The sequence below is a fragment of the Rhinoderma darwinii genome, chromosome 12 (assembly GCF_050947455.1).
Source record: "Rhinoderma darwinii isolate aRhiDar2 chromosome 12, aRhiDar2.hap1, whole genome shotgun sequence".
Classification (NCBI taxonomy): domain Eukaryota; kingdom Metazoa; phylum Chordata; class Amphibia; order Anura; family Rhinodermatidae; genus Rhinoderma; species Rhinoderma darwinii.
The window spans coordinates 66794386-66817471 of record NC_134698.1 but is presented as its reverse complement, the minus strand read 5'-3'; the positions used below and the strand labels follow the sequence as shown (position 1 = coordinate 66817471).

At 42.2% G+C, this 23086-nt stretch overlaps 1 protein-coding gene across 1 annotated transcript in view; it reads right to left on the bottom strand.

Annotated features, from left to right (window-relative positions):
- Nucleotides 1-3091: 3091 nt before the first annotated feature.
- The window catches only part of PRKCH (protein kinase C eta), a 112138-nt gene continuing 92143 nt past the window's right edge, over nt 3092-23086 (bottom strand). The window contains exons 11-14 of the mRNA XM_075843713.1: nt 11420-11558; nt 10346-10534; nt 5583-5726; nt 3092-4676 (exon numbers count right to left, since the gene is read on the bottom strand). Of these exons, the coding sequence (XP_075699828.1) occupies nt 4497-4676; nt 5583-5726; nt 10346-10534; nt 11420-11558 (652 nt within the window). The 3' untranslated portion in view covers nt 3092-4496. The remainder of the gene's footprint in view (nt 4677-5582; nt 5727-10345; nt 10535-11419; nt 11559-23086) is intronic.

Genomic DNA, 23086 nt, shown 5'->3' with positions numbered 1-23086 from the left:
TTGTTTTTTTGGATTTGACCTAGACTGGTTCATGACTTTCCCTTGGGACTGGTGACTGTCCTGCCTGGTATCGGTCTTATGTTTCTTGAACTCTGCCAGCCCAGACCTCGGATTTGTACAATCACGCATCTATTCCTCAATTTTGGTACCTCGCTTTGGAGACACCATCTGCAAGCCATCAGTGGTTGCTATTGGAGACTCTGGGACCCAACCTGGGGATACCCTACAAAAAGCACATTACCCCACTAGGGGCGTTTTAAGGGAAAGACTAAAAAAATCTTAGTTTCCGTGCCCCGGTTTAGCCCCAGCGAAAACGAATAAGTGCACGCTCCTGTCCCGAGACTGAATGCATGATAATCCTGCAATGATGTTTCATGAAAAACACAGCGATAAATTATAGAAGACAAAAATCATTCTCTGCTTTGACTCAGATCCCTTGTAAAGATGTCTATGGTCTCAGAAATATTACCAGGACTCTGCTACATAAAAAGACCACTGTGCTGTGTAATGTCAGGGGTTGTGTTTAACATATTATACGTTTCTACAGTTGTATCCCTAAAAAAATAAATAAAAATTGTTAACATTGTGGATGCTTGAAAACAAAGATATTACATCGCACATTGAATAATTAACCCAATATAAGTTTAGAGATATAAAGCAAATGGTGGGCAACGCAACACTGTCATATGCAGCAAGTGAACTCCATGGCCACATGCATCAACTTCTATGGCGAAAGGGGAACTGACAAACATTTTAGGATCCCTATTATGGCAAGAAGACTCCGTGGTGATGTAAGTTTGGTTTAGTAGAACTGGGGGAGATCTGGGTTGTGCAGTTCTATGACGGATCTTAAAGGAGTTTTCTGGTTTTAGGTTAGAAAAGTTCTGCAACTTTCTAATATACTTCGGATTTTAATGTCTCACTATTTTCAAGACCTCTGTTTTCTGTCAGTTAATGACAACACTAGTTTACATTCACAGGCTGCAACCCTGTAGATACCTATTCCTGCTCTCCGCTGAGAAGTGGATACAATTGTATTCAGTGTAGGTAACGTTCTGTGAACTAAACAGCCTGAACTCCAGACTGATACATTGTAGCAAACAATCAGAGAGAGTTGTGCACTACTGATGTTATTTGCTCACAGAAATGGTCTAAACTGGATACAACTGTAGCAAACCCCTAAGCTAGGTAGTATATACTATTACATCCACTTCTCAGCTGAGACCAGGACTAGGTATCTACAGGTTTGCAGCCTGTAAATGTAAACAAGTGTTCTCATTCACTGACAGATCTTAAAAAATGTGAGGAATTAAAACACAAAGTATATTATAAAGTTGAAAAACTTATTGTGGCCGTATTGCAGAAGTCTGAAACCGGCCGTACACCACGTGCACAAATCAAGCAAATGACTTGTATCAGGCATTACATGGAAAAAGTTGCTGTGTAATAAGTGTATGCATTAAAGTGTTTGTAAATTCGATCAACATGGCTGCTTTCGTCCAGGAGCAGCGCCACTCTTATCTAATGGCGGAGTCTGGCATTGCAGCTTAACCTCAATTTAAGTGAATAATACTGGTTTGCAGCACCAGACACAGCCCATAGACAGGAGTGGAGCTGTTCCTGAAAAAAAGCAGCCATGTTGTTCTAATGTTCTACAAACCCTTTAAAAGCTTCCACCATGTCCACAAACTATCATTTCTAAATCTAGGGCATCATTATTGGCTTTCAATTTCTTTATCACAGCAGGAATCTCTGGCAAGTTACTCTATAAACTCAAATTGTGGATGTGTCACTGAAACAAAAAGGAAAGGGGTGCTTTGTCCTCAAAGTAACAAATCTACCGAACAGACAATATTAGGCTTTGTTCACATCTGCGTCAGGGCTCCGTTCATGTGTTCCGTCTGACCTTTTCGTCAGGGGAACCCATGAATGGAATCCAAACGTTTCAGTTTGCATCACCATTGGTTTCAATGGCGACGGATCCAGTGCAAATGGTTTCTGTTTGTCACCGTTGTGTAATGGTTCTGTAGTTTTGACGGAATCAATAACATAGTCGACTGCGCTATTCATCGTGTCAAAACGACGGAACCCTTGCACAACTGAGACCAACGGAAACCATTGGCACCGGATCCGTCACCATTGAAATCAATGGTGATGCAAACAGAAACCCATGGTTTCTGTTTGTTTTAGTTTGGATTCTGTTCATGGGTTCCCCTGACGGAAAGGTGTCTCCCTTTGAGAAATGTCTGGCTGCCGGCTTGCCTATTGAATAGACATATCTGTAAATGGTACGGGTATGAGGTGCGGATTTAAGCCTGGTTTTAGCAAATTAATTAATCTGGTCCAAAATATGGTTCCCTTTGCAATCATCTTCTGCTTCCTGCGGCCTCATTTAAGAAACCTAAAACAAGTCTCTGTAACATTGAGAGGCAGTGTGTTGTATAGCAGATAGAACCTGCTTTGACCCCTTAAAAACATGTAAGACTTTTACTAAGATGATGGTCATCCAAATTGTTTCCAGGTAACCTGAACTAGCACTGCAGAACAGAGCTCGATTACTTGTGTCCGAGTGGTGACCGTTCATTTCGTTTCAGTGTTTATAATGCGGACAGCCATTAAAATGAAGAAGGCAGAGTCTGCCAGAGCGGGCGCTGCTCTTTCTGATGACTCTTGGCAGAAATTAATTTGGCTGGCAGCTATTATCCATAATCTCAATATCATGTATGTCTGGCTTGGCTGAACATGAATGCTCATTACTATGGGGGAGGTAGGGTGAGTGGCTTCCACACACGCATGTCACTTCCATGTGTACACCTAAAAGGGTCTGGCAGTCTTCAAAACACCAACAGCTTGTTGGTGGTCATAGATGAAAATAATGAGAATTACCAACAACGCTCCAAGGATGACCATCTATAGTCATTCAAGACTATGTGGTTGGTCTCCTCCAGCACTAGTGACTCGTCACAGCTGCTACTCAAAGAATCCTGATCAAAAACTTTTCACCCCCAAGCAGACTAAAAAGGAAAACACGGACACAACACACGTGCATTCTTATAAATATATTTCTAAAAGTCAAAATATTTCAACGCAATCAGTAAAATTAATTATTTTTGCTTTACAGGTCATCTCTGATAATAAATTCTAAAAACTCAAGAATGTATTGCATTTATACACGCACACTATATTATAAATGCACATCTGCAGATGGAGCAGACTGTATTACAGGCTTTGGCTCATCACCTTGATGCATTAACATCACACGTATTATGCTATGGCTAAATGGTCTAGTAAGATGCCACCTTGGATGGCATGATCAAGAACCATGGTGAATCGCCCTATTGATCAGGTAACATCAACACCTCCAAGCGATGCTGGATCAATGGAATGGCGCACCATGGTTTTTAGGTAATCTTGGCTACAGGGGCAACTTCAAGGCCAAAGTTGCCAATCTAGCCATAGCCCAACACTAATGGGAGAAGTTATAGCTATGTCATTTTACTTCAAGTTTGCCCACTAAGGACCTCTCCAAGTGTTCAGTATACAAACCTCCTAGCTTATCTAGCAACAGTACACACACTAAAAAGACTTCTAAATCTCACATTATTTGTGCTTTTTGGTTCTTTACAGTATTTCAATGAAGAAACACAATAGAAAAAAAAAAAGCGTTGAAAAATGGAAAACATTGGCTTGTTCCACATATTGTGCTCTTATGTAACTGCTCTGGTTTTACTGCCTGGCATCAACCATCTGCATCATGCCAATGATGGTTTTTCTTTTCGGCTTTGTTCTTCGGTTCCAGATACAATCCACATTTGGCAGATATTTTCTGGCCTCGTAGCTCCGGATGTCCCAGGTTTTTGTCCTTGCTGTCAAATGCCAAACCTTCAGTACCTTCGAACAAATCGGGACATAACTATTGTCAGTTTATTTTCTATGTCCGTCTCGGTGAATGTAATTGCTTGTAACAGCTGTATCCTTTATTTTCTTTATGCTGCTTTTACCATTTTTTATATATACTGCAAGTTTTCTTGTGCTGGGCCAGTATATAACCCACAGCACAGTAACTACGCGATGGAGGTGACCTGTTGGGTTGAAAATGCTTCCCCTAAGCCAATTGTCACATGCAAGGATGCCTTCACACAAAGCATTTAAGCATTCACATATACACGGCTCTGAAGCAGAGACTGGAGTTATATCCTGCAGCACAAATCTTCTTTAAGTGACTTGCAAGCGCGGCCTCAATGAATTGAGATTCAGAAAGAATGTGAAGTTTAATGCTCTGGAGAAATTCACTCTTCTACAATCATTGTGTCAAATGCCAGAGCCTTCTGCTTTCAAACACCAAGAGATGCTTTAAATTCATTGCATGGAGATTCAGTACCAGCGCGATAAATAATTCAACTTCTTAGGGTGCACTAAACCAACAAGGGCACATGAGCCGTGTTCCCGGTGCCGTTGCGGTCTGGTTTCTGGAGCGAACCTCTTCCTATCTGGTCTTATTGCAGCATCCGGGCATTTCCATCCTGTGACATGCCCTGGGGTTCCGGAGCCGTGTATGAGAAGTTTTTGAATTCATCCTGGTTTATCATTGGGAGCAATCTCTCATCGATGGGGGTTAATACTGCTTCCTCTTTAATGAACTCCGGGTCAAAGTTGCTCACATCCTCTCTGGATCTCTGCAGAAGAACAGGAAATCTCTGCAGTTAAATATATGTAGTTCTATACATTTTAATACAGGAGAATCATACACACTGTATAAAACTTCAGGAGGGTATATAGATTGCTGTGTAAGTCACTAAAGAGCATCCATTGTCCTGGAATACTATCTCACTAATGTATACTCAATCTGAAATGGTTATGAAACATTATATATGAATATCCAAACTAGAAACGACATTCTGACCTGTGCCATGTTACAAAATACCTAGAGCTTCATTGCGTCTCTGGTAAGGAATACTCTACATGTCCAATCCTATGCAAAAAAAGTTAACAAAAAACTTCTTAAAGGGGTTTTCCAACTTTCTGACAACTGATGACCTATCTACCGGATAGGTCATCAGTATATGATCGGTGCGTGTCAGACACCCGGACCCCGCATCGATCCGCTACTCCGGCTGCCTCCGGGCGCCGGATGATGTTGACCGAAGCAGATGGCTCCGGACAAAGAATAGCGGCCGAGCTGCAGTGGTGGGAGCTATCTGCTTCCAGCTCCAACTATTGCATCCTGTTCCAATCATTCGGTGAATGGAGGCAGCCGGAGTTGCGGATCGGTGCGAGGTCCGGATGTCGAACATGCACCGATCATATACTGATGACCTATCCAAATCCCATACTTCGACATGAAGAGCTTAAATGGATTGTCGAGTGAAATAAAAAAAGGATGGTCTATCCTAAGGATAGGCCATCAATCGGTGATAGGTGGGGGTTGATCGGCTGTTTGACTGGGCTGCTGTGTGCGGGCGAGAGCTGCTTCCCCTACATTTCTTACACAGCTCCTTACTGTACAACGCCAACACATTCGTAGTATTACAACATAGTAATACAAAATCCAGACATTACAATGCTAGCTGTCATATACTTACAATCCTAGGTCTAAACGGAGGTTCAATTTCTTTTTTGTTCAGTTGATCCCAGTTAATATCTTTAAAAAATGGATGCCCAAGGATGGCTCTCTCTCCACCCAGTGCCAAGCTTCCCAGCCTTTTACTAGGCTTCTTCTTCATGAACTGAAAAAAAATAAAATAATGAAAGCAATGAGTGCACTCTACACAAACCGCCCTGATGGGTCACATCTGGTAAAACAGACTGAAATAAAGTGGAGCGCCATTTTGTAGCCCCTTAAAGGGAAGCAGTCACATTGTACATGCCGCACTATCTGCTGGCAGAATGTTATAGAGAAGGAGCTTTTCCCACATAACTATAGACCAATCTGCTGAGCTCATTCTACTCTATTTCAGGATTACCGCAGATAGAGCAGCATGTTCAACATGACAGATTCCCTTTAAAAATTATATCAGGCAACTGCTTAGACAGCAATTCCATCATATAGCAGCTGCTCCCTTCAAAAGCACTCCACAATTCACAGGGGTGCGGGCATATTAAGACCGTATACAAGCCTGTTTCCGTTGAGGGGTCTGCAAGGAAATCATGGACAATTTAAAGTTCCCCCAAACCATGCATCAGATCATAACTTTTTTGGGGAATTTATACTACAGAACTGCTATTTATGAAATTTCCAAAAAGAGCTACGGCGTTAAGCTTCATTTTAAGTGATAGGTATGTTGTAACACATGGTAGTCTGTAGATTTGTAGAAGATAGATAAGGGAAGACTACACAAAGAGAGAATTTTTTTCCATTCATTTCTATGAGTTCTATAAATATTTGTATCAATATTTGCAACAATGTATTCATGAAGGAATCATTTATTTCCTTTCATATTTTAAATGATTATGTATAAAACCCTCCTCTCTCTCGCTCTCAATTTCAGAATAATTTTCGGCACTTTTTTCAGTGTCAGACTCTCCAGGCAGCGATCCAAGCCCTTACTGTAATGACTACTGTGCCAGGCACGGTGATATTTTCAGCAGCTGCATGTCTTACTGTAAATGACCTTCTGAGAAGGACATCAGTCAGGAGTTTACCCCCATCAATTACATCTTAACAAACTTGGCCATTTACAAATTAATCCTGGGGAAAGGTGTCAGTTTTATAGTCTAAAAAATCTAAACTTTCTTCTGAATCATGGAAGAATAGACAATAGAATATAGTTGACCAGCTGAAACATTGGAAGGCAGTAGATAATGTCAAGTGTTACACATATTATACATTTTCTTCGCGAACAAGCTCTTGACTTGGTTGAGTAAAAGCCAAAATTAGTGACGTTCTGGGAATTTCCATGGTTGACTTTTTTTTTTGTTAGTCTATAATAGGCTCGTAGGTTGAACTTGTTGGACCTTTGCCTTTCTACCAAACCCTTGTCTGTGCTTATGCGAAGCCCTAGTAGCAGAACAAAAATAGGGATAACCACCGTCAAAAGTGCGATTCCCCTGGATACTTGTGCTGTATACCCTAAACTTGCCCCTATCAATCCCTACACGTTTTATCCATTTGTATCAATGGATTCTTCAGGGAATAAAAAGAGATAAGACGCTCAGCAGATTGGACAGTCTTCAACACCATACAACCTGCGAGCAGAAGAGAGAGTACCGTGGCAATATCCCAACTGCACATCAGGGCTAGGGATGCAAGTAAGGCAGTAGGTATTATTACTCCTACGACCAGGAACAGAGTTAACCACTTAATAGCGAATGCGGCATCTAAGTCGTTAGACAGAGGGGGAACCCACTATCTCATCCCATTGCCTCTTCCAGGATGCATTTGTGGTGTGCCATTGCGTTGTCATGGCAGCTGGGGGCTTACTGTAGGTCCCCATGTCTGCCACACACAGGACTTAATAGGAGACCATTAAAAATACAATTTACTTCTGTTCATAAGTATTGTAATGTATAGTACCAGCAATCGAATGATCGCATGTTCAAGTCCCCCTTTTCCCATACTTTCTGTAAAATAATATATAAAAAAAAAAACATAATTGGTATCCGCATCAGTAAAAGGTCAAAACTATTACTATAAGACACTATTTATCCCACATGGTAAATGCCCAAAAAAAAACAACAAAGAAAAACAGACACACACCAGAATTGCTGTTTTTTAGTCACCCCGCCTCCCAAGAAAATGATGCCAGTCAAGTTTGCATTGGCTCATCTCCAGGAGCAGAAATTCCACCTCGGAGTCCTGAATACTGGTTCTGTTACAGCTCTAGCAGGTGAGGAAAGTGAGACACACATTTACAACCAGCTCCAGAAATTAAATAAATTGGATATTTTTGGCCCCGGTTAATAAATTCCTAAGATGTGGAGAGAAAAAAAGTGAATTTTCTTTATGTGCTCTATCCGAAAAATAATTCTAATCTCACATACGTATCTCTCACATATCTCTCTCTCGCTCTCTCTCTCTCGCTCATATCTCTCTCATATCTATCTATCTCTCTAGCCATCTCTCTCATATCTATCTATCGATATATTCTAATCTATCTAATCTATCCATCATTCCAAAGAAAAAGCTTGGAGCGCAATTGATCATAAATTGGCCAAATATGGGTGAATCTAGACCTATATTTAGCAACCTTTTGAAATGCATGAGTCGGGCAAATTGCGAACAGCATATTTAGACTATTAGACATCAGGTTTAGTGGTTCCATGTAAGTTTGTTACATTTTGTGCCCCATATGCAAAACTAGGGTGTATGTAAATTGTCAGTGTAGAGGTAATATTTAGGCTTTCAAAATACGGTGGTCTACAGCAAAGCTATCCAAGAATCATAGCTTTGGACTAAATGCTAACTAGTATAATATTACTGGTACCATCCTATCAGATATAAATCTACTGTGGATAAATTGCTGGTGCCAGACATATTTCCTATTTAACTCACATATAGGTTTAAGCTCGTATGTTTTGAGTCCCACAATTATAATGCAAACATTCCTTAGAAAGAAATTCCACAATTTCTTTCACAGGAAATAAGGAAGACTAAGCATTACGAATTTTACACACTAAGGAGGGGTGAGAAGATACATTGAATTTCCACATCCCGTGTAAAAACAGAAAGACCTAAAAATGGCCAGAAATCCCCAGAGACAAAAAAAACAAAAACTCTGATCACAGCACTTAAATATTTTGTTCTCAGGAGGACCAAAAATGTAATGTTTCCCCCGTCATTATATTGTTTGACTTTACCATATTCACACTACGAATAATTGTCACCTAGTCTCCTGAGGTGGCAGATCTTCCTCGTATGCGAACCTTACAAATGCCTCTGTATGAGGCATACGTGACTAGACTATATAGGGATTATACAATAATTGGAGGGGGGATTTATGTTAAACATGCATTAAACACGCTACAAATCTTTGTGCGTCTTTCTTTGTCTAGAGGACCATTAAAGTGAATATGTCCAAGCTGACAATCTCTGAAAAGGTATTGTTTAATTAACAAGCATAACTCCTAAGTCATAAACTGGGCTTAACTTAGAGCTAGCCGAGGCACGAGATATAATTTGGTTTTCAAAGTTAAAAGGGAATTCCAAAAAGATGTTCCAACATATCATAGATGCATGTCAGGCGATCAAGAGTCCATGAGATCTGGCCACCATCAATTTCCAGAATGATGGGACTGTTGCACTCTGTAGGGTGCCCGAATGGCTCTAACATTTTAATGAATTGAAATTTATTCTAAACCTGGCCGAACCCACCAATTTTGACTGACAATCTTATGTGTATAGGGGAAGTCCGACTGTCCCCTGATATCTGCTGTTGGTGGTAGGAAGGATTGGGCACGTTGGATGTCAATCCTTTGTTCTCTCTGAAACACTGCTTGGGAGAAACAGCTGTTGGCAAACAAGCATTGAGTCTACAGTCATCTCTAAAGATGGCCATACACATAAGACTAATGTGTATTAGAGGTTCAGCCAACGATCGTTTGTCAAATGTTAGGGGGGGGGGGGGGTCTGGCATGATGTACTATTATAAAAAAAATCACACAAAAAACTATACGATTGTTTTTAATGTATCCCTGACAACCCGAACTATAAAATTATTTATCCTGCACGTGAAAAACTGTAAAACAAAAACAATCTCAGCATAACTGTTTTTCATCGTGCCTTCCAAAAATAGGAATAAAAAGTTTTATGTACCCCAAAAAGGGTACTACTAAAAACTACAAGTTGTCCTGCAAAATGTTATAGGTTTTGAAATGTAAAGACATGAAAACAAATAAGAAAATAAAAGTACTTTTACCATGCAAAAGTAGTAAATCATAAAAGAAACCAAACACCTATATCAATTTTGTACGGCCATAACTGTAGCGTCCCGCAGAATAAGGTTAAGAGGTCATTTATACCACATGGCAATGGCATAAAAAAAAACAAGAGTAATAATTTTCTATATTCCCAGACAAAAAATTTATAAAAGTTATTCAATACATAAGTATCCAATATTGTGCCATTAAAAATACAACTCATCTCTCAAAAAACAAACCTTATAAAACTAGGTTGACGTTAAGATAAAAAAGTTATGGGATTCAGAATGCGAACAAAAAAATTGCGTCCTTAAGGGGTTGAATGAGATCTATCAGCAAGTTCTCCATTCTCCTGCAAGAGCACAAGTTTTCGGTCTGTGCTCAAGCAACTATCACTTAAGCTGGCCACGCATTAGTAATTTCAGACAGAAGTTTTATGCCAACATCTCATGAACCTATGAGTAATGAAAGACATTCGAAAGAGACTTACAGCCTGCAGAATTCCCACAGCATCTTGGGAGAGCCACGCTGAATAGATGACTTCATCATTTAGGATAGCTTCAAAAAGATCATCTTCATTCTCTGCTTCAAAAGGAGCATGACCACAGAGCATCTCATACAGAAGAACTCCCATTGCCCACCAGTCCACCAAGGGCCCATACTGCATCTCTTGTAAGATCTGTATACAAACAGAAAATCGCCATCAAAGCATTAGCTAAATTAGACCATCGGCACAGATTTTTGAAAAAAAAATTGTACAATTGGAAAAATGTTTCTATAAATTATCTACCTAAACCAAGAGTTAGTACCAAGAGAGTCCCAGCATTGAGTGAGGTTTCTGCTATGTATGAAACACAAGTATATGAGATTGCTGAAATCATCGGTGTGATGACAATGGCGGACATGTGTTTTATGGATATTGGAACTATAAGAATACTCTACATTTAGAGAATTTGCTGTGGAAAAGCAAATCCACAGCAAATCCGTTGACAGCTACAAGTGAATACGCCCCAAATCGTCAGATTGTGGTGCGGATTCACCCTACAGCGAGTGTCTTAAATAAAACTAAATACTATGCTTACCTTTTCTGGCACTTTCATGGCAATGCTTACCTGGTCTCCAGCGTCGACGTGCAGTCAAATGTCACTACTGCAGGCGGGGACCAGCAAGCATTGCCACGGGAGAGCCAGAGGAGGCGCGTATACTATTTTTTTCTTTAACCTAATTTTAAACCATCGGGATTTGCAAATTTTGCTGTAGATCTGCAGGTAATCTGCAGCAACTTCAGCAACACCTAAATTTGCTTACGAATTCCTTCCCCATTGAGTAGGGAACATCCGAAACAAATTTGTGAAGTTTCCACAGCCAAAAATTTACATGAATCCGCACCACAGCACAATTTCTGCGCTGCAAATCTCTGCAGCACGTGGATGAGATTTGCTCAAATTCAGACAGAAAATCTGCACAATACCCTAGTACATCAAAGGTTGGGTGGTTTATCCCAGTCTAAATAACTGTCCATTTAAGAACGCTATCGTCTGAGTCAACTTCAGATTTATGGTACCTCGGGTGCAATGTAATCAGGAGTCCCGCAGAATGTCGACGTTGTGTATCCTTCACGAATCCCCTCTTTGCACATCCCAAAGTCAGCCAACTTGCAATGACCTTCATGATCTAGCAGAACATTATCCAGCTTCAGATCCCTGTAATAAATGAAAGCAATTCAAATCATTACAAACCTCGGACTACTAAAACTCTATCCAATGTTAAAGAATCTGTCTAAGGACACAAAAATGTTAACAGTCTTTTTGTATTTAATCCAGTAACCACAAATGTTTTACTTTGCAAGACTAAAACGGTAGAAATATGTTAATAAATCTGTTTTGGTTACGAAATTATATCAACCATGAAAGCCTCGGGACGGTCGTAAACAGGAGTTTTATAGTTTTAGTTAATTAGGACCATACAGAGATTATGGATACACTTTATGTATACAGGTGCCATATGGACTATATAAACCATCCCAATTGGCCAATCTGCCTACTGACGAGTGAGCAATGTATGGCCGCACAACCTGTGAGCAGTAATGGGTTAAATAACCCTTTATTTACAGCCGAGGCTTGTAGTAAGCTATGTGACATTTCTCATTCCCTTGTATAATGGATCCTAGTCAGTCTGTGGTATGCTGGGCTGTGGTCACTGGTATATTGGGCAAATCTCCCAGACATAAACCCAAGACTTGAGACACTGGGCTGCATTGCAGCTCTGACATTGGCCCAAGCACAAAGGATCCTTTTTGTGTCCATAAGCAGCATTCCAGGAAAATCTCTTCCACACCTCACCAACTTCTCATCAATCATTTTTTCCTTAGCAAAACGACTTCATTTTTTGTAAAGCCGAGTGTTTCATGAAATTGCTGCCTCATGCAAAGAGATGTTTTTTTCACACCAACAAAAAATAAAATATGACCTGCCAGTTAGTCACATAGCACCAATTACCTCAGCGATCTTGTGGCTGCTAGTCATCATGGGATATGTAGTTCAGTAAAATGATGGCATTTCCATGATTATACAATGCAGAAGATGAATACTTCACAACCTCCTGGTCCCACAGAAGTTCTATGGACCTAAAAGTTTGTTTTCAAATTTATTGTACCCTTCAGGTTTGAGTGACCTTAAGATGAAATCCATAAGCAATGGCGTCGCTATAGAGAAGCAAAGATTGCAATGGCTACCAGGCTCCACAGTGCCCCTTCTGGGAAAATAAGATGACAGCACTGCTGTATGTGAGCACTGCAGAGACGCAATGACATACCATCCCGCTAGCACCATGGTAGATGGAGTGATGTCATCATACAAATGAATGCTCCGCGTATAAAGAGTGACGTCATCATATATGGTGAAACACTGGTGACTCGATGATTGGTTCAAGTAATACCTTTTGCACTTGTAGCTTCAATTTACGCCTCTGCCCATAAGTATTTAGGACAAGTAAAAAAGACACAACATAGTTCAGTTTTTTGCCACAAAGAGTCACTTTGACTTAAACATACAAGACTCATTGGTGGGACCTAGCAACCATCTTCTTCTGCTCGAGAGAGGAAGTGCTGGTGGCAGATATCAATATACGCACTACAGTCCTTCTATTGGATGGTGACAGCAAAGGGTTGTACCCAATTTTTTATTCTGCAATGTATGTATACAGCAACATGCCGCAACAACTTTCCCCTTGTGTTACGTGTATGCCTGCATTTTAATTGCTATAGTTGACGTCCGCACTGGCAGAAGAAGCTTAAGGTTGAAAAAACGTCTTATGTCTAAAGCCAAACAGATGCAATTATACCAGTACGGAAAAAGAAAAAAATTCCACAAGAGGGTAAACGGGTCAACTGGTAGGGCCTGTAGACATGACTGCCAGCTTCTAAAATCGACCCTCATCTCTTGCCAGGAGGCATCATCCGATCTAATAGAAAGCACTGCATATTAAACATCCTAATACACTATGCCCATCCACTCCGATACTAAGCGAACATGTTTATATTTATGGAGCCCAAAGAGCAAATTTTTTGGGGGCCAGTTATTTAAATGGCGCTGGTGTGCGCAACTATGGACTGCTCTGTACAGTCAGACATTGTAGAAAGGTTTTCTTAGCATCATGGTTTTAATTTTTAACAGAGCTATGAAGGATCTGTTTTCCAACAGATCCTGATGTATCCCATTGACCTATTATGGGGTCTGCTAAGGTTCTGGTATATTCTTGCCATCAAAAATACCAGAAACCCTGAAGGAAACTAATAACACCAATGTGAACAGAGCCTTAAAAAGTGCAGATCGTGGAGACCAAAGCTGCAGGAGAAGAGGACCCGAGTTTATAGAAGCATACTCATCCCTTTAGACTATACATGATACATACTTATGTCTCTATGTTCCTATCACATTTCCAGAGCACGCTGAAGGAACATGCGTATGTAAATATACATTATCCACCCCCCCCCCCCCTTGCAGCCAAAGTTCCTTAGGGTATATTCACATAGTGCAGCTTTGAAGCAGTTTTTGAAGCCACAACCACATAGGGTGGCATACAACACCCATAGGCTCCCATGTTAAAATAAATATATAAAGCTGCGCAAGGTACTTTTTTTTTGTGGAACCTGTTATATTGAGTAGCGTAGTCTACTACACTATTCCATGTCTCAAAAAAATACTGACGTATAACTTACCGACTGAGACCAAAAGGACACACATTTAGCGTGTACATTGGGAGCTTTCCTCGCGTACACACTAAACGTAAATTATAGTTTAGGACAGCAAAAAGGAAACCAGATGACCCACTCCTGTCCGATAGTTGGTGTAAGTAGAATATAGGTGGCATTTATAGCAGTCTGTATTCTGTAAATGACGAGAGGGGAGAGTCTGTTGCTGCATACATTCACAGAAGAGAGTCTGTATAGTTGGAATGGGTTTTACATGGGCAGATATTCGCTGGTGTTTACCACCTTTACATATAAAAACGTAATCAGCCGATGAACCAGCGTTTGCTCGTTCATCGGCTGATCTTTGTCCTGTTTACACAGGGCAATTATCGGGAACGAGCGTTCATATGAACTTTTGTTTACCTGATCATTGGCCTGTGTTACACGGCCTTTATTCTGGACTGCATAAATTATTTTATCCTTATCTAAGATCAAGTCATTACCTGCAGTTTGCTAGGATTGTGTGAATGGAGCGTAGCATAGAGTGTAAAATATGCAGTAAGTTTAGCAAACGAAATGGCCACAGATGGAGCCAGAAGAGATGGGTTTAAAAAAGTATTACTCCGTTATGTAACAATGATAAAAATAGCGTGCCAACATCTACAGATCTAAGTCTTACAGAAATCTTAAGCAGCTAAAAACCTGGATGTCAGTAATTGATTAACCACACAGCAAACATGTGCTGTCCAAGTCTGGATGCAAGTAACAAGATATCATTAAATATGTATGACCAGAAATATACAAATGCAGGAGAGGATTGCAGAGGCAAGGAATTGTCACCACTGCAATCAGGGCCGGCCTTGAGATAGATGGCGCCCCGTGCGAAATTATCTTTCGGCGCCACACCCCATCATAAAAAAATAACCCATAAAAAAGTAAAATGACCCCCCACAGTATAATGCCCTATATAGTGCCCCTTTAGTGTGCCCATATAGTATAATAATATTTAAATAATATAATATATTATAACCCCTTCAAGGACACAGTATTGTGTCCTCTAATTGTTCCCACAAAGTATATTACCCCTACACAGTATAATGTCCACTTAGTGGCCTCCACACAGTATAATGCCCCCCTCTCCTGGCTGCCACACACAGCCCCCCACTTGTAGATAGTGCCACCCTGTAGATTGTGCCATACAGCCCCCCTGTAGACAGTGCCATAATCCCCAACCTCATCCTTGTAGACAGTGCCATACAACACCCCACCACCCCCATGTAGACAGTGCGATTCAGCCCCCCCACCTCCCCTTGTAGAGAGCGCCCCACCAAACAAATAAAAATTGTTCCCACGACGAACTGAGCTGCTCCACAACAGCGACGATGGGATCCTTGTGTAGGCCGGCGTGATCCTGTAGCCTAGTACAGAGTTTGCCAACCTTTTCGGAATCGAGGCACCCCTGGAAAAAAAACGAACAGCCCCCCCACTCACAGTAAAATGACCATTAGCCCGCCACTCAATGATGCCCCCTGTAGGTAGTGCCACACAGCCCCCTTAACATAGCTCCCCATAGCGCCGTTGTAGCTCTCTGAAGGAGCGGAATCCCCGTGTCCGGGGATTCCCCTCCTGGATGGAGAGCTTTACTACTCTTATGACGCTGTGATAAGGGATTGCACTACAGGAGAAGCCCCTGACGTCTTTGTCCATTTTTGGACAGTGATGTCATGTGCTTCTCCTGGAGTGGAATCCCCGTTCACAGCATCGGGGATTCAACTCCAGGAGAAGCCCCTGACATCTCTGTCCATTTATGTACAATGAAGCGAAGCCCCTGACATCTGTCCATTTATGGACAGTGAGCTTCAGGGGCTTCTCCTGGAGTGGAATCCCCGGTCACTGCGTCGGCAACGCTGTGGACAGGGATTTTGCTTCAGGAGTTGCCCCTGATTTCACTGTTCATATCTGGACAGAGACATCAAGTGCTCTGCCCAGGAGCGGAATCCCCAGCCACACGGGGACTCCGCTCCTTCAGAGATTTACAGTGGCGCCAGTAGATAGAAGGGAGATACCTCCTTGCTCTGCTATAGTGTTCAATAGTATCTGCGTCCTATTGAATGTGGCGTCGCTACCACTGTAGCAGCCACAGCGGCTGCTAGCGGCGCCGCTGGCCATGAGGGGGCTGTCCTGACGGGCGGCACTTGCGCCTTTATGCCTGTCGTCGCCGCCTGCAGCTGCTACAGCAGTAGCGACGCCACTGAGAGAGGAAGAGCCCGGGCGGAAAGAGTGAGAGAGTGTGTGTGTGTGTGTGTGCGTGCGTGCGTGCGTGAGTGCGTGCGTGTGTGTGTAAAAGTGTAATGTCTCTCTCGTGTACATTTGTGTACTTTATTTGAATAGCACTTATATCAGTAAACAGGCATAACTGGCTGCGTAGGTATTTTATGGTGAAGCACATTTATAGGCTGTGATCACCTACAAAGGTCTATTCTTAATCAACAGTGTTTAGCCAGATGAGAACAGCAATCATAAACCCGCTACAATCCTATTGACCCCATAACCCCTCCTAATCCTCTTGACGCTGGTATTCGCTCAGTGTGTCAACATTGTGAAACACAATGCTCAATGCAATTTCAGTTAGGCCTCATGCACACGACCGTAGCCCGACCGTAGCCGTGTGCACGCCCGTGATTTTCGTGTCGGCCGGCTGCGGACTGTCAGCGGACTGTCAGCCGCAAGCCGCCCGCACATGCACATGGCCGGGCCATTGTTTTCAATGAGCCCGGACCGCAACTCCGGACCATAATAGGACATGTCCGTACTTTCTGCGGTCCGGGTTCCCGGGCCGTGCACGGACCGCAAAAACTACGGTCGTGTGCACGGCCCCATAGAAAAGAATGGGTCCGCAATTCTCCCGTGGATTTGCGGGGGAATTGCGGACGCAAAAACACGGTCGTGTGCATGAGGCCTTACTAACAAGTGAAATCACTACGCAGAACGACACATTTGTCAGGAACATACACAGCATTGTGATTCCTACAAGATCACGGACGTGGTACCCAGAAAGTTATGTTAGTCAGCGGAGGTGTCTGTTGCCTGGTGGCATTTACTTCAAATAGAGAGGACTTGTCATCTTCTCCTGACATGTCTATTTTATGTTAATACTTGTATTGCCTATGAAATAACTCATTCTGGAGCATCTTTTTTTAGAACTCTGCATTGTGCGGTTCCTCTGTTAGTCCTCTTAGAAACGTATGAATAAATTAACATCTGGGTGTTACCATTCACCTTGTCAAAGGGGCGTGTCCCTATACAGTCTCTCTGTCAGCGCTAATTGGACTGTGACAGACTGTGTAGGGACACACCCCCAACTGGAAAAACCTAGTTGCCAATTTATTCATATATTTATAAGAGGAATGACAGAGGAATAGCACAGCTGAGTTTAATGAAAATATGCTCCAATATTGTTATTTCATAGGGATTAATATTATTTACTAAAACAGACAGGTCAGGAGAGGCGACAAGTTCTTTTTGAAGGGACTTCCCCAATATATTTTAGTCATGGATACAGAATTAATTACTAATGGCAGCCACATATGGGTAAGTAGCGGAGGACTTCTCTCCCCCCCTCTATGGCATCCATATGCTCTAATAGGGCATATGCATGGGAGTTGTCCCGATGTGTAATCCTTAATTATGCCAGTGGTGGCACTGTAGGGAAATTGAACACTTGCTGCCAGGACTGCCCACAGATTACAGCTGATAACATAGGGTTCCAGCAGCAGGACACCGTGTAATTTGCTAATTGTTAGGGGACCTTTCTAACAAAAGGGTATTTAAAAAAAAAAAAAAAGCAGATAACCCCCTAAGGCATTAAAGGGGTTTTCCAATTTCCGAAAGTGATGGCATAACTCTTTAAAGCCACTATTTTAACATAACATGAAAATCACTGCAGCCACAAGATTGTCGGGGGAAGATGAGTTGCCGTTTCACAACATCTAAATAGCAACAGATTGCAGACCACTCCTCTGTACCAACAGGCAGCATGTTTACAGCCTGTTCACATTGTTTTCTTGCTCTAGTTCCCCAGACACATATAACATAGATATCTTTAGCAAAAAGAAGCAACATCCTGTCTATGCCAGACGGCATAATAAACCGCTGTGGAGTTTTATCCTCTGACAAACATTGGGATTTAACCTTCTCGGCAATGATGTGACAGCTCTGGGTGCCAGACTCGCTCATAGGACATGGCAAAGTTTAGGTAAACACATCGCAGACTCTAGTAGGAAACCGTGCTGCCATCACATTGCTTTGCTGCCAAACACAATTGCCAATGTAATACAATCCACATCTCTGAATTCAGGAGAAAACATCTCAGTTACTTAGGCTTGGTTCACACGACCTATTTTCAGGCGTAAACGAGGCGTAATATGCCTCGTTTTACTCATGAAAATAGGGCTACAATACGTCGGCAAACATCTGCCCATTCATTTGAATGGGTTTGCCGACGTACTGTGCAGACGACCTGTCATTTACGCGTCGTCGTTTGACAGCTGTCAAACGACGACGCGTAAATTGACTGCCTCGGCAAAGAAGTGCAGGACACTTCTTTGCAACGTAATTTGAGTCGTTCTTCATTGAACTCAATGAAGAGCAGCTCAAGATATACGAGCGTCACAGACGCCTCGTATATTACGAGGAGGAGCATTGAGGGTATGTTCACACGAGGGCGTCCGTAACGGCTGAAATTACGGGGATGTTTCAGGGTATGTGCACACAATGAGAGGCTTTTACGGCTGAAATGACAGACTGTTTTCAGGAGAAAACAGCTGCCTCGTTTCAGCCGTAAAAGCTCGTCCTCGTATTATGCGAGGCGTCTGAGACACTCGTAAATCTTGAGCTGCTCTTCATTGAGTTCAATGAAGAACGGCTCAAATTACGTTGCAAAGAAGTGTCCTGCACTTCTTTGCCGAGGCAGTCAATTTACGCGTCGTCGTTTGACAGCTGTCAAACGACTACGCGTAAGGGTATGTTCACACGCACTAATTACGGACGTAATTCGGGCGTTTTTGCCCCGAATTACGTCCGAAAATAGCACCTCAATAGCGCTGACAAACATCTTCCCATTGAAAGCAATGGGCAGACGTTTGTCTGTTCACACGAGGCGTAATTTACAAGCCGCTGTCAAATGACGGCGCGTAAATAGACGCCCGCGTCAAAGAAGTGACCTGTCACTTCTTTGGCAGCCGTAATTGGAGCCATTATTCATTGAATCCAATGAATAGCAGCGCCAATTACGTCCGTATTGGACGCGGCGTTCAAGTGCCTGCACATGCCGTTACGGCTGAAATTACGGGGATGTTTTCAGGCTGAAACATCCCCGTAATTTCAGCCGTTACGGACGCCCTCGTGTGAACATACCCTAAATGACAGGTCGTCGTCACAGTACGTCGGCAAACCCATTCAAATGAATGGGCAGATGTTTGCCGACGTATTGTAGCCCTATTTTCAGACGTAAAACGAGGCATAATACGCCTCGTTTACGTCTGAAAATAGGTCGTGTGAACCCAGCCTTACTGTGCAATGAAGTCTTTCCAAAAATGTGAAGGGATTTCTGGATAAATGTCATCTACGCATGAGCTCGCTCTGTGACCCAACGTCACATGCACTCACATTTTTATAGTGTGAACAGGGTTGTTATACATATTGAAGAACCAAGTTTCCTCTGTTGTGGCCTGCTTGGTCCTCATCAGTGCAGGGTGGGCAATTCTGATCTACAGTAGTAAAGAGCATTTCCGCAAAAAATTAAGAAATGGTACGAAAATTAAAGCGATCCTCCAGTCCGGGGACATTTTAAATATGATGGAGTAATATTACGTGGTGCCCTTCAGTTGTGCCCCTCTGCCATGTATCTGATGTTTTAGGGTCCCCTCTGTGCTGTCCAAAAATGGCTGCAGCGCATCTTATTCTACGAGTCTGAGACACTCCACTCCCACTGTTCTCGGATTGGCCAGAACTGCTTACATGAGCAGTTCTGTCCAATCCATGAACAGAGGGAGTGTCTTAGACTCAGTCTGAGAAGCACTCTGGAAATTCTGAGACAACACAGAAGGGACCCTAAAACATCAGATCCATGGCAGAGGGGCACAACTGAAGGGCACCACGTAATATTACTCCATATACCGCATCACATCTATAATTTTGACCTGAGACCGGAGGGTCACTTTAATGTCCCTGTGAAGTCTATTATCATCTGTGTGTTCCCTTGGTCTACTACATGGATAACAGATGCTGGGTGACTAGCACAAATGGCAGGCAGTTTTAGTGCCCATAGGGGTTGTCAGACTGGTTACCCACAGACCCTGAAGGCATATTAGCCTACACTGTTATGTAGCATTATATCCCAGAGTCCCTACTGCTTGTGTAAATATAAGTCTACATTGCAGTCCTTACGACCTGTTCATGAATCAGAAGGTCCAGGATTATCGTTTCTATAAGTCTCATTTAGAGAAAAGGTTTAAAACGGTGTTGCAGGGCATGGAATTGAGGGTCACAGAAATTCAAAGATTAACATTGGGAAAAGAAAAATATATGGTTAGCATCAGTAGGCAAAGCTGAATTGGTAGCTGCAGTCTAAAGAGTCTCCTGGAATGGCCATGGAGACCGTTTACAGGGTTGATTATATCATAGTGACCTGAAGGAGCATCAGGGCATCGAAACTACTGTAAAATCTTCTTAAACTTGCAATAAGAGGCCCAAATAGTATAGATTATCAAGAGTTCGGGATTATCATAAATTTATATACTCGAAAGGCGGGGGAACAACCAGGAAAACAGCACAACTTTTTTGTAATTTATTGATCTGAACTAATCTGCTAATTCTGAGCCTAGGAGTCCAGTGGGCGGTCCTACTCATTGATTTGAAGGTATTTCTGTATTCACACTCATACAGGGAAGGCTGTCAATCACCGAGTAGGACCGCCCTCTGGACTCTTAAACTCAGAATGAGCAGAAGTTTAGATAAATAAAATTACAAGTTATACTGAATATTTTCAGACAAAACGATATATCAATCTGCGCAGCTCCTCTTGCTCTATAACATACTGCCTACAAACAGGACATCATGTTCTATGTGACAGGTTCCCTATGAACTAGAGCAGATCTTTAGGACTCAACTCAGCCATTTAAAGGGGCTTAATGTAACACCACATTTTCCCTATAGTGGCCGCTGCAGGGAAAACATGCAGTCTTTGGCAGCTTACCAGTGATAATAGCTGATTGTTGGGGGTCTCAGCAGCCAGACACATGACAATCATCTGATCACCAGTGCGGCTGCTTTCTTGAAGGGGGTCCCCAGTTGTGAGCACCCCTATAACATCAAATACAAAAGTGATCCTATATTTTATAAACAGCTACATACTAGAGTTTCCTGACATACATATAAGGAGTCTTATTTTTCTCTTAGTGATGCAGAAAATGTGTGTGGTTTGCTTGCCTTTATTAATAATTGGATGGCTCTGTTCCATTAATATCAATCTGTAATATGTCATTGCCAGAAAAATAAAAAAACAGCAACTTTCATTAATACTTACTATTACTTAAATTTTTATGAACTTCAAAACAAAAAATACAGAACTTCTCAAGTAGTGTAAGAATACGTCGAACATAACGGATATCCCTAGAGGAAGCTACTCATGAATTAGGGGCAGGGATGGAAGAAACAACTAAATGTTCGGAGGAGAATAAGAGAATGAATATTGAGGACCGCAGAAAACAAAATAAAGGTCAGGTCCAATCGACAAAAGCAAATGAAAAGGGTAAGGCTATGTTCACACAGCGGATTTTGCTTGGCGTGCCCTGCCGCAGAATTATTCCTGCCGTCAGCAGAGGGATTCCTACTCCCATTCACTTCAATGCAAGCTTTGGGCAGAATCTGCCCGAAGATCGGCCAAGACGCTTCTTTTGTCTGCTAGCTGAAAAAAAAAATCAGCTAGCGGGAAAAAGAAGCATCCGCCTCCCATTGAAATGAATGGGAGGTGGAATTTCGCACCGGATTCCGCCGTGTGAACAGGATCCAAGGTCGGTTCCACATGGTCATAATATGACTTTAGAGGTCTATAGGGATTTGAGTTAAAGTTCAGTAGTTCTGCAGGAGTCTCCAGGTGTTACAGCCTTAACAATAAAAGTCGTGTGAAACCGGCTTTCGGCTTAGATACAGATTCAGCAGAGCCGATTAGATCATTTAACTCTTTGAAGCTACATATTTAATGCATTATGATAACTCTTAAAGGGATTGTCTGATTTAGAAAACCCATTTTCAAAAAATGGGGCCCCTTGTTCAGACCCCCATCTATAAACCAGAGGTAAAAAGGATTCCAAGTGTGTTTCTCTCTAGAGGACGCAGTACGTACAACCTTTTTCAATGCACGCTGTAATACTTCATTTTACGTAAGGCGACGCTACAGGGCCCTTGAACACTTGCTGCTGGTTTCCCTCTCAGCTGATCGCAGGGTGTCCTAGCAGCGGGACAACGCGTCTGTAGCTTATTGTCTGGGAAGCATTTGATCCAAAAGGGATTTCCATAGTGGACAACCGCTATAATTTACTAATGTTTCTTGAAGAGAAAGTGCTTTTGAGTTGTATGAGATTAGAAATAAAAACTACTACATTTTTCTTCCAGCAACAGTTCCACTTTTGCCCATGAACTGTAATACCATGCACAGCCTATGGACAGAGTGGCGCTGTTTCTGGAAAACAGCAGATCCATTTTTCTAATCTCATAAACCCCTTTAACTATGAAGACTCCAGACTGGAGATGTCAGAGTTACCTGCTCAGTTTTCTTTTACTGGATACCAGTTTCTGAACTACGTCTTTCTAAGAACTGTGTCATGATATTCTGATTAAGCTTACAGGATTTAATGTGTTCGTGCCTGATGTCTGCTCGCTTAGGGCAGGACCAGTTCGGCCGACGCTGTGTGCTAATCTTATAGGAAAAGTAAGAACAAGAGACCAGTTCATTCACATTTCTCAAACCCAAAATTACAG